The 12,739-nt window shown below is 38.4% G+C and overlaps 1 protein-coding gene across 1 annotated transcript; it reads right to left on the reverse strand.

Moving 5' to 3' along the window:
* Positions 1-658: 658 nt before the first annotated feature.
* LOC308095774 (uncharacterized protein) lies at positions 659-3,485 on the reverse strand. Its single transcript, XM_080442820.1, has 5 exons — positions 3,336-3,485; positions 2,832-2,975; positions 2,610-2,650; positions 2,404-2,490; positions 659-1,795 (listed from the first exon to the last, which is right to left on the reverse strand). The coding sequence occupies exons 1-5, from the start codon at positions 3,401-3,403 to the stop codon at positions 1,521-1,523; spliced, it is 615 nt and encodes a 204-aa protein (XP_080298946.1). The 5' UTR covers positions 3,404-3,485; the 3' UTR covers positions 659-1,520.
* Positions 3,486-12,739: the final 9,254 nt, after the last annotated feature.

The following is a 12,739-nucleotide window of genomic DNA, read 5'->3' on the forward strand; positions in this document are numbered from 1 at the left end:
ACATTTTTTTTTCAAGATTTTTCTAAAATAGCAGATCTACAAGCTCATAGCGCGGCACTCGGTGCCGCGCTATGAGCTTGTAGATCTGCTATTTTAGAATAGCCAAATAAATCTAAAGTGACACAGATGCGTTCCAGGTCTTAATGGGTTAACTATATAGGGTTATGTAATTTCCATATAATTATATGAAAAAATAAACTGAGGGGTGGGGGGGAGGGAAGAGGGCTGTTGTTTTCGGAACATTATTTCATGACATATTTGTTACTGATTTTTCTTTAAAAAAAAACTAAAGTGTATTTACAAAAAAAAAAGAAACTGATATTGTTTAGAAATAGACTAGAATGTAAATATCAAAGGTTGTCCCTTATCTGTTGTCCTACTGTTAAGCCCTATATATTTAAGTGATGCGACATGTGTGAGCTTGTAGATCTACCATTTTAGCCATTGTTTGAAAATGGCGTTGCCAAAATACAGACGGCAGGGTTAATGAGGTTTAAAGCGCTTGCACCAAATCAGTCACACAAAGTGGTTTCAAGGAATGAAGGAATGAATGCTACATTAACACGTTACAAATGTGAGGCCACATTGAAGAGTTCAGCTATAAAGGCACATCAGTTTATAAAAACCATAATGAATAATGAAGACCGGGACAGAATAATTCAGTATTTAAATAAATTGAAGGTTTACTTAAATAAATTCACTTTACAAACAACGCAGTGTTCATTGTAATCACTCAAAAATGATCAGTGCCTTCAGAACAGTAACACGTGTACAGCTGACAATAGAAATATTGTTTTGTGTTGGATAAATAAAAATACAAACATCATTTGTATGCAGTAAAACATGCAAAAAACAAGAGAGTGAGAGGAAGCTGAGGGCAGGGAAGAGGAACCCTATAGGTCTCTGGTTAGAAGATGTGATCATGTGAGGATATATTGTAGTTGGACCTGACACACTATTAGGGTTGTTCCACATTTGGAACCGTTTCCAGAACCGGTTTTATCACACTGTCAGAGGAGCTGCAATTACAATACCAGGGATTCTCAAACGTTTTAATTTCAAGGACCATAACTCTTGAGAGTGTACAAATGGAACCAAATGGACCCCGTTTGTACACTCACAGAGTTAGAGACCTTTGATTGATTGATTGAATACTTTATTAAAAGTTTGCAAAGACAAGCACAGGGAAGTACAGTTCAATACATGGTCTGTTAAGAGGATTTTAAACCCAAGAATGGCACTATGGCTTGTTTCCATTGGGGTCCTTTGTACTCCTTTTGTACTCAATTCATCGAAAGGGGAACCCCCTCAAGTAACCCAGTTACTCACTTGAAGAACCAGTGAGGTATATATAGGAATACATAGGAATTGTAAAAGGGAACTGTTAAGGAATCAGACCATTAAGAGGGAATCGTTAAGGAATCCGAATCTTTACAATCCTAAAGGATCCCAACCCTACACACTATCCAATCAGCTACCAGCCTTCCTTATTGCTCAATTTACTAATATAATTTAGGCATTTAACAGACGCTCTGCTCTGATTCAGAGTCACTTACAACAACGTGCTCTGGGGGGGGAAAGGGGGGGCCTATGGAAATGTAGGGAGGTGGCAGAGCAGGCGTGCCGCCGTGGCATTCTGGATCAGTTGGAGTTGTAGTGTGCCTTTTAACCTCGATGACACGTGAGATCGTGTCCAGGTGGTCCTCTTTCAAAAGTGGGACCAAAAGTAGCATTCTGTCTCTTCTCCGTTTGAACAGACACAGACACAGTGCTGCCAGTGCTCCACCCGTGACCACTGTAACACAAATAATTAGACTGTCAAGGAACCGTCACATTCCATTCAATGCTTTATTTTATTAAATATGTGTGTAATTAAATAAAACGGTTAAAAATATATATATATTTCATGACTAGTGCACTGGTCCTAAAGTTAAAGGACGACTTCACCCATTTTCAACCTATCTTCATTTAATTGGTCCTCACTAATGTTCGTGGTACCATTTTTTTCTACTCTGTCTCGGATTCTTCAGAATCCCGCCTACCAGTGACATCATCATTAGGCAGGTGTTTTTTTGTCTTTTCAAACAAGATTAAAAAATATATATTTCAATCAAAAACCATGGCTTCCATTATAGCATGCTAACTTTCCGGGAAAAGAAATCGTGCAGTATCTATTAGCTTGGATTCCCCATCGATGATGTCACTGGTAGGCCGGTTTCTGAACTGTCCACAGCCCTCCTCTGAGACAAAATGGTACCATATTATAATGAGCATTACTAATGCTCATTAGTGAGAACCAATTAAATGAAGATTAGGTGAAAATGGGTGAAGTCATCTGACAACAGACAAGTAAATACAAATGAAGACATGAAGAGATATTTTGTTGCATGAAAAGGATCTTACTTATTATTAGCACAAAGAACAGGAAGTAGGGATAGGTCCAGAGGGGAGGCCCAGGCCATTGGGAGACCATGGGGGGAGTCGGGGGACCTGGGCAGAGATATAAGATTTAATATCTGGTTACAACAATCTCTATCAATTTAAATTCAATTAAAAATATATATATATATCCACCCTTTACATGTTTTGTTTGGAACTGACTCACTCACCCCTTGATACAAACACAGACTCACTCAAAGTCCGTATCAGACTGAGAAAATGAAACAGAATTAAGGTTATTTAAGATAAATGGGAAATAATGTTTGATATAACAATACTTGAACTAATGGTTGTTCATTGTTTTTTTAAAGTGTCCTTGGGTTCATGAAAGGCGCTATAGGCCTATAAATTCAAGCTATTATTATTATTATTAATATGATTTACTCGTGTACCTGAATCCAACTACAGCGATGAAGACATATTTCAGAAACACGGGCAACCTGTCTGTGTATGTGTTGGTCAGAGCCGTGCGGGTACTAGATTTCACCACATGATGGCGCCACAAGGCCTTTGCCCACAGTCGTGTGAGTAACCGCCTGCAGAAAGTGAAACAAGTTTAGTTTATTTGTTCGATGAATAAAACCATTACAGGAACCAATTAGACCAATTAAACCAATGTATAAAAATGTAGATATGGGCGAGAAAACGTGCATAACGCTGTAAACTATTATTTAATCGAAAACTAGAATTACACAACAAAGAATCTATGTGATAGCCTGCCCTACTGTACGTACCCAAGTGAATACATGACTTTTCAAACTTGAAGAGTATCCTAGATCTAGTCTACTAGCCTACTTTTTAGAGTAAATCATCAGCACAAAAAGGTAATGAATTATCGTTCAGTTTAGCTCCGTTAGGTCGAGGTCGCTATACAATATACATACTCCGTTTCTCACCTTAAATCGTAATGTTGGATGACGTTCAGATGTGCGTCTTCATTTATTGTCATTTCAACTAAGCACATGGTTATCCAACAGTTGAATTTTCACGTACAAATGGGGTAGATTTGTGTTGGTTTTACTTCTGTATAAACCGTGGTGCATAGGCTGTGGAGTGTGGAGTGTGTCTGGATTTCCTGGTTCTGCACTTGTACAACAACATACGGGAAGGATCGGCCCATATCTTCCCATGTATGGGTACAGCCCAGGGTACTATAATAAAAACAACGGTCAACTGCCATGGTTCGTCGTACGGCGGTGCCGCGTGCCCCAAAAAATAGCCGCACATCTGCTATTTCTTATTATAATTATCTATAATTTGAATTATTTATTATTATTATTATTATTTATTAACCACTTAACTGGTAACACCCCAGCATCCTTATTGTGGGGAAGGCTTTCACAGAAAATAGCAGATCAACAAGCTCACGATGTGCATTGAGAGCAATGGTTGTGAGCTTGTCAATTCTGCTATTTTCAGCGAAAGCTTTCCCCACAATAACCCAAAACAGGAAATACACTAGTATTAAGCCCTGAGGGACTCCGGTTAACGGTTAACCCATATGGGGTTTTAACATTATTATTATTATTATTATTATTTAATATTATTAATATCAGGGTGTTTATGCTTGAATTGAAATGTGTGGGAACGTGTAGGCCTATAACCTCTCAACGGTAGAATATGGCAGCGAAGTAGTGGCAAATTTTACTAAGACATTTTACTTGGTAGCTCCATTTTACCAGATAGCCTATGATTAAAAACAAAAACCCATATAATTTCGAAATTAGTTTTTATGTTTAAAAAAAAAGTCAAGATCCTATATTAGTGTTAATAGGCTAAGCCTCTAACTTGTATTTTGGGAATATGAATCTGTTTAGGCTTTTAAATTGTAGGAATTTATGTTGCATTTCATTGCACAATTATTTTGTCACTTTCACTTTCTATTTGAACACATGTCCTCAGAAGTTTTTTTTTATGTTTATTTTGTTTTAGTCCAATGATGAATTATTTACCCACATGGTCTGCCATTTGGGACCCAAGATGAGTCTCATCACCTGCTGCCTGTCCACTCACTCACACACACACACACACGCACGCACGCACGCACACGCACGCACACACATGCACGCCTCTTTTCTTACTGCAGCCTCAACTCGGTCGTCATGGAAACAGCTAAGATGCCGAGGAGGGGGATCGAGGTAAGGGGGGAGAGGGGAGAGGGGGGGGGGGGTAGAGAGAGAAAAGGTATAGAAAATAGTCTCTGAAGGACATGTAGCATACAGTGTAAAGTTGAGGTCTGGATGCTCAATGAGCCCTCATGCAGTGCCATGGCTTCCTGAACCCACTCACACACACAGAGAGCTTTGAGTTAACTTTTATATGCTGTTGCCTTTTACCTCTCTCTCTCTCCCTGTTTATTAAGCCTCTTCCATCTTTGCACTCGGTGGCTTATCCATTTCAGCACTCTCCCTCTTTCTCTCTCTCTCTCATTCAACCTCCCTCATATAGTGTCTCTCCAGTCCACTTCCTTCTCTCTCTCTCTCTCACCCCCCTCACCTGCTCTTTCTTTCTTTCTCTCTCTCCCTTTCTCTCTGCCTCACCCTAACCCTGCTCCCTCCTCCTCCTCCTCCTTCCTCCTCCTCCTTCCTCCTCCTCCTCTCCCCCAAAGGCCAGATGGATGGGGATTCTTTTATTCGGGGGGCCCCTGCACACGTGCCGAGGACACAGGGCCAGAGAGCGCTTAATTCACAATACCCCCCCCCCCCCCTCCCCTCTTTCATCCGGAGGCCCCAACAATCCCGGCCCACCTCTCCCCCTCCCTCCCTCCCTCCCTCCCTCCCCTCCCTCTCTCTCCCTCTTGCACACTCTCTCTCTCTTTCTTTCTTTTTCTTTCTTTCTTTTCTCCTTCCTGTCTTCACTTGCTTCCCCTTAGCGGTGCAATTACTGTGTGTGTGTGTGTGTGTGTGTGTGTGTGTGTGTGTGTGTGTGTGTGTGTGTGTGTGTGTGTGTGTGTGTGTGTGTGTGTGTGTGTGTGTGTGTGTGTGTGTGTGTGTGTGTGTGTGTGTGTGTGTGTGTGTGTGTGTGTGTGTGTGTGTGCGTGCGTGCGTGCGTGCATGCATGCTTTACTATGCTTTTGAGGGCCAATGTCCCCATAAGTATAGTAGAATTTGAGAAATAGACATGTGAGTACCATTTTCCTGGTCCTCACGACTGATAAATGGTTGATTTTATGGTTTAAAAATATTTTTGGGAATTAGGCTAACAATTAGGAAAATATGCAGGTTAGGATATTGCATTTAGACATTAGGTTTAGGGGTTAGGGTTGGAGATATGCTTGATTTATGCTCAGTTTCGTGCAGGTGTCGTTGCACCGACAATAGCAGATCGACAAGCTCGTAGATCGGCTATTTTTGGCTTTAAGGTTATAGGGTTAAAAATGGCAAAGGATTGTCAAAAGAGGTGTCATTCATAAAAGCGACATCCTAAAATGTTGATGTCCTCACCAGTATAGAGGGGTGTGTGTGTGTGTGTGTGTGTGTGTGTGTGTGTGTGTGTGTGTGTGTGTGTGTGTGTGTGTGTGTGTGTGTGTGTGTGTGTGTGTGTGTGTGTGTGTGTGTGTGTGTGTGTGTGTGTGTGTGTGTGTGTGTGACTGCGAGGCATGTTCATAGTGTTTAGCATTGGTCTGTTCGCTGCTGCTCTTTCAGATATGTATTTGAAATGGTTTTCAACAACATCTACTTTTATACAACAATATTATAACATGAGCTGCTGCTGCTTCCAAAATGTGCCTATATTACTTATTTTAATATGAAAACATTTGAGGATCTCATTTATAAAGGCCACACATTTTTACTGCAAAACCATTTTTTTAATAAATCAACTTGGCTTGTATAGCCTTTTTTTTAATGTTATACTGTTTTGAAACAAAGGTGTCGTGAAATGTGTAAGTGTTTAAGACATAGAGCACTCATAACCCTTGACAATGACACACCCACTCACTTTTATGTCACAACCAAGACATATGAACACCCCCCCCCAACCCACCCCCATCCCCTCACCTTCCTTTCTTAAGGTTTAAACACCCCTCCCATGAAAGTGACAGTGTGTCATGTAAACACAATATTGTGCTGGCATAATATAATTTGGTCAATTGTTTAATTGCATACTAAAAGAAATACATGTTTATGTTAGCTAATATCAGGAAAACAATAGCCTAAACGTGGGTCATATAGCAGGCCAGGAGTCAGACCTTAAATGCTGGTTGAATTGCTGCCTGTAGGCCTGTTTGGACCCCCTGGGTTTGACCTGCTGCCTCCCCCCGCTTATAAAGTCACTGAACCTGAGAGAGAGATGCTTTCCCTGGACACTTTGGCCCTGCAGCTTGACTTTTCACACCCTGTTAAAAGTCAACGTGAGCTAGAAGTTACCACAGCGTTTCTGTAGCTATACTAATTAATTGTGTCATAGGCTACAATTTGGACATATCAGTGCTAATCAACTGGCCGTCTAATACAGTGGTTCTCAACCTGTGGGTCGGGGTCCCCACATGATTTGGGGGGGGGGGGGGTCCCTAGATGAGGTGTCCCCAGATGACAGTGAAGTGACCTTTTTTAATACCTAAAACAAAAACAAAGAAAAGAAAAAAGACCATTACTGCATCAAAAGCAATCAACAAACTATAAAAATTGTCAAATAATATAAGAAAGAGGCAAACATTTTAACATTTTCACAATATTTATCAGTGGAACAGAGTCAAACTAGGGGCCATGGCATGAAAAGGTTGAGAACGTATCATTGCTATTAACTGGCTGTCTAATTGACCTTATTTGAAGAGGGAGACTAATGTCTGTATTGTTGGTTGACAGGTGTCTTCCAATGATTTAAAAAATAAATCAGATTTGTAATGCCGCAATTTTGTTTTATAGGTTTAAAGATAGGAAAGCACTTGGCTGCCACTAAATGTTTTTAGGCTAATATGCAATTATTAGTTTTAATGTTAATCATTCAGTTGTAGGCCTATGTTGTTTAGGCTACTTTTTTATTTGCTATGCTATAGGCCTATTAGGCTAGGCATTATTGTTGATAGCCAGATATTATCTATCTTTTTGATATATATATATATATATATATATATATATATATATATATATATATATATATATATATATATATATATATAGTAGGCTAACAGATGCTAGCTTTGGTCTATATTAACAAGTCTATAAATGTATTGTTTTCTAAGCACTCTATTTACTTGACCACGCTGGTAACACTGTTGTTATTTGACAGGTTCATGCCACTTGCAACTGTAAATAGCTCTGCATAGGGCGTCTGCTAAATTTTAATTTTAATAGCAACACACACTTCAATGCATAATGCATTAGTTTGGAAAAAGTTCCATCCTAAATGACAGAGTATAGTCTCTAGAATGACGTTTTGCTGGTCCAAAAATATCACAGTCTCTCCAGATGACCTTTGTACTGAAGGAAATGGGATTATTTAGTGCTTGTTCTGTTCGGCCGTAATTGTTGTTGAATGTGGTCAATATTTATTCGGCGGCTGGTCGGGGATAATTCGGGGTTAACGTGGATATAATAAGCCTGCCGATTGAAAGCCGATAGAGGCCCTCGCGGGGAAATCGATGGACATACTGAGTTAATTATGAGAAATCAATTAAAATGAGGGGAGGAAGGGAGGGCCCCTCTCTCCTCTGTAAGACTGTCTGCACGCTGCCTGACGGAGGATGAACGCACACACACACACACACACACACACACACACACACACACACACACACACACACACACACACACACACACACACACACACACACACACACACACACACACACACACAATGACTGGGCTCCTTCTCTCAGAGCTCTGTTTGTGTTGCATTGCGGACCTTTGTTGTTGTGACACTTTGAAAGGACAAAAAAAAGGAGAAAGGACACATGGCTCCTCTCATCTGCTGCATTGATTGCTTGATTGGTTGAATACTGTATTAACAGTTTGCAATTAGCACGCAGAGGTACGATTTACAATGATTGTTAAAAGGATGAACACAAAAAGTTGTTCCCATTGTGGTCCTGTGTATTCAATTTATTAAGACATTCAAAGACATATAATAATATACAATAATAAACTAGACATAATCAACACTAGTAGCAATGAACCTATGGAAACATTGGGGGGGGGGTCATTTCTGGTGTTAAGCAAGCTTAGAGGGCTTTTCTATAGGGCCAATTACAAATTGCAGACAGGTGCTCTTTTATGGCTGTTTTGAAGGAGGGTATAAGGAATTATACTTTTTGATGTTTGTAGCCATGGAATTTGTTTGTGTATCAAAATTTGATATTCCGTGTCTCTCACACACACACGCACGCACGCACGCACACATGGACACAGGCATGCACACAGGCATGCATGCAACATACATACACACACACACACGCACGCACGCACGCGCACACACACACACACACACACACACACACACACACACACACACACACACACACACACACACACACACACACACACACACACACACACACACACACACGCTTAATAATTTCCACTTTCACAAGTTGTATTTATATTCTAAAACATATTAAATCTTAGCTAAATTCCTTACTCATAACCACCTCCTGCTGTGCACGTGGCTGCTGCTGATTAAGTAATTAGAAAATATGTGCAGTGTGTGTGTGTGAGTGTGTGTGTGGCCCGCGAGCTCAATAGGACTTTGAGCAAGATGCTAGATTGAATATTCCGTCCAGGTTAACACGTCATCTCTTTCTCTCTCCATCCATCCATCTCTCAGAAATTAACTCATAACATATTATATTCCATATTATATTTTGTGTTTATTTTATAAAGATATTACACTAATGTATCACCTCGTTTCTCCTACTATCTCCTGAGACATATTTTATGGAAGCGGGAATGGCTAATTCATAAATAATAATAATAGCCTAATCTGCCTAATCTGGCTAATTTAAAACTACAGTTGCTCAACACGGACACTTCTTCAATCTTTGTAAAACTATAGATATAGCATGTGTTTAACAGAGGACTCAAAACTATGGTTGAAATCAATTGTGCTCACATGAATAGTTTCTGACTGGTCATTGGAATGATTGTCTACATTTGTTTCACAAGTTTGATTATGTTAATTATTATATACATATATATAAAATATCGTTATATATATATATATATATATATATATATATATATATATATATATATATATATATATATATATATATATATATATATAGGCTATGTATACACTTACTTACACTTTTGTTTGTACTTGAATGGGTTTTAGACTAGTGTTATTCTATTTAGAAAAGCCTCCTGAAAACTAGCACACTTAAACAATACATCTGGTTCGTCCAATGTGGTTGTGTTGTGATGTGATGTCAAATAAATAAACATAACATAACATAATAGTTTTCCAATCAACATGTTGTTGCAAAAAATAGCATTTAGTTCCCCGCATCATCACCAGTATCAGAACAATCGTCAGGTTTAAAACCAGGTTTCATTATCTATAGGCTATAAGCTAAAACAAAGGCATATAGTGATGTGGTGATTGAAAATAAAGGATTGAGAATAAAGACTGAATTGTGTTGTGACTGTGAGGTAGCCTAAATATGAATCGATAAGTTTTGGGTAAAAGTTTGAGTCTGTAAATGTTAATTGGGGATTAACATTTTTGGAATATGATTTCGTTTGATAGACATATCGTTTTAAAGTTATGAGAGAGACAGTACCAAACTGTTTTGTGGAACAGCTTGTGTTTTGAATAGGCCTATAGTCTACACATGATTCTATTAAAGGAAATAAATATGCAAATATTTATATTAGGCTATTAGATTATTCATTTTAAATTTGAATATAGAAGTTGCCTTTAAGTGTAAATACATACACAAAATAAAAAGTGAATTTTCCCCTGAACTAAAAAATATTTCTGAATATGCAAATAAGTAAGTGCGTTTTTTGTTTGTTTTTTGCGGTGGTGGAGAAGCAACTTTTTACGCAAACGTAAGACTGCTTAATAATGACTTAATAAAAGGATATGCATGATAGCATATTTAGTAGGCTACCAATATCAAGTGCAAATATTTGCATATTATATAGTCTACCGTTTTGATAAAAAAAACTGGTGTTTGTTCATCATAAATATACTTCATATTGTCAATCATCAGGGACATTAGGCCTACAGAAGTATTTGAAGAATTCGAGAGGAAATGTATTTTAAAGGGGTATTTGCTATATTACACATCTTGCAAATTAAAATACGCCTGTCTGTTCCCGTTCCATAGCCTATACTGAAAATAATCATAGAAAGAACGTATTTATGCTCTTTGATAATCCATTAATTCTTATAGCCTACCATATAGGCCTAGGCTAGTTTATAACAAATCTGCATATATGAAAATGTGTTCTTGGTTTGAAAACCACATTGGTTTGTTGCCATAGACTGTTGCCCACAAATTGACTGTTTATTGTTATCATTTGTTTTATTCTATTTTATTTTTAAGCAGGTGTACCCTGCTAAAAACGAAAATGTTCACATTATGGGTGATAATGACAAAGGCTTCCATTTATCCATTTGTCATCAATCGATTTTCCGTCCAAAATGCCAACTGATGGACTTTCATTTGAATGAATGACTGATAACCATCAATCTTTTTTCTCTGAATATTATTTTTTAACCTAGGCTATACCTTTCTTAGTTTCCCTGTCTAAATTTGACTTCATCGTTTTGTTTGGTTTATTTAATAGGCTACAATTCATGATTACAATTATTGGGCTATGCATGTGACCCATGCAGGTTTGATTTATACTGTACAGTAGGTGGCTTAACGTAGACCTTTGCATTTGGTTACTTAATTTAAAGATAACCTATACCTACACAACGGGGGAGAAACTAATACAACGTCTCTTTTCAGGGTTCAAATTCAAAAATAGAAAAAATTAGCAGATCTATAAGCTCAAAACGGTCACTTCGTGCATTTCGAGCTTGCAGATCTGCTATTTTCCTTTGTGTGACGCTGATCAAGTAGCGCGTTCATTTACGAAAAGCAAAACAAAAATCACAAACCGTTTTATTATTCAGCCACAAACTCTTTCTAATCACCCAATGGTGGACGTTTGTATTTTTTTGTATTTATTTGATAACTGATTATATTTTATAACCAGGCTATATAACGCAGGTAGTAGGACCAGATCCATCCTTGTTATTCGGGTCATTTTGTTATTAACTTGGTGGCCGACTGGCCGGTTCGTCGGTTGCTTTTATTAGTTGGTCTTATTGGCTTTTTTCATCAATTTGTGCGGAGCGTCTGTCACGTGCGGTGGTCCCCGGAGCCACGGCCCGGCAGGTCAGCCGTGGGGTCAAAGGGCAGCTGGCCACTCTACCGATTGACGGTAACTCATCACCCCCCGCCCCCCCTTCTTCCCTCCTCGTCTCCTCGTCCCTTATTCTCTTTGAATCAAAAAAAGAAAGATGAACACGTTCATTTTCCAAGTGTCAATATAATACAGCATAATGAACAGGCTTTGTTGAAGCATGAACAGCAGGATTGCTACATTTGGAAACGTAATGAATGAAGAAATTAATTAGGACATGAATTACACCTACATTAAAGTGGGGGGTATGTTGTTATTTGTAGTATATATGGTATAATTAAAATACTTGAATTGTTGCAGAATCCAGTGCATGGTCAGTCTTCTTAATTGTCTCCATGCACCCATGGAGGATAAGGCTGGGAGCCTGGGACTGTCCAGTGTCTGATAAGACACAAATCCAACCCCCCGTGGTTCACTGTCAAATTCTGTCTTCTAAAATGAATTCATTAAACACTATTTTTTAAAGTATTATTATCATTATTCCCCCTAGTTTTTTGCTTTCTAGTTTTATGTTGAAATAAATATTGAAAATTGTATAACAGCAATAAAAGGCTAATAATAATGATATTACAATCAATATAACTACTACTAATTATTATTATTATTACTATTATTATTAGGCCATTAGTAGTATTTATTTCATATGCGATGTACAACCTTTATTGTCTTGCTTTGACTGCAGAATTCTGTCCTGCATTCTACTCTCCTATATCATCAGATATCTCTCCATTCTATTGCAAAACCAATGTCCGTTTTATTAACCTCACACAATAGACTTCCAATCACAGTAATAACCACTGCATATTGACTGTCATTACTGCAGGTTATTGACATGTCCCTAGAAGTCACTATTGTCCACATTTGACTAATGCCCCTCAATGAATAGTGGAAACTAAGTTAGCCGGGTCAGTGACACAGTAACTCCCCTGAAGTGATTT

Source organism: Gymnoscopelus braueri (genome assembly GCF_963280865.1).
Source record: "Gymnoscopelus braueri genome assembly, chromosome: 11".
Taxonomy (NCBI): domain Eukaryota; kingdom Metazoa; phylum Chordata; class Actinopteri; order Myctophiformes; family Myctophidae; genus Gymnoscopelus; species Gymnoscopelus braueri.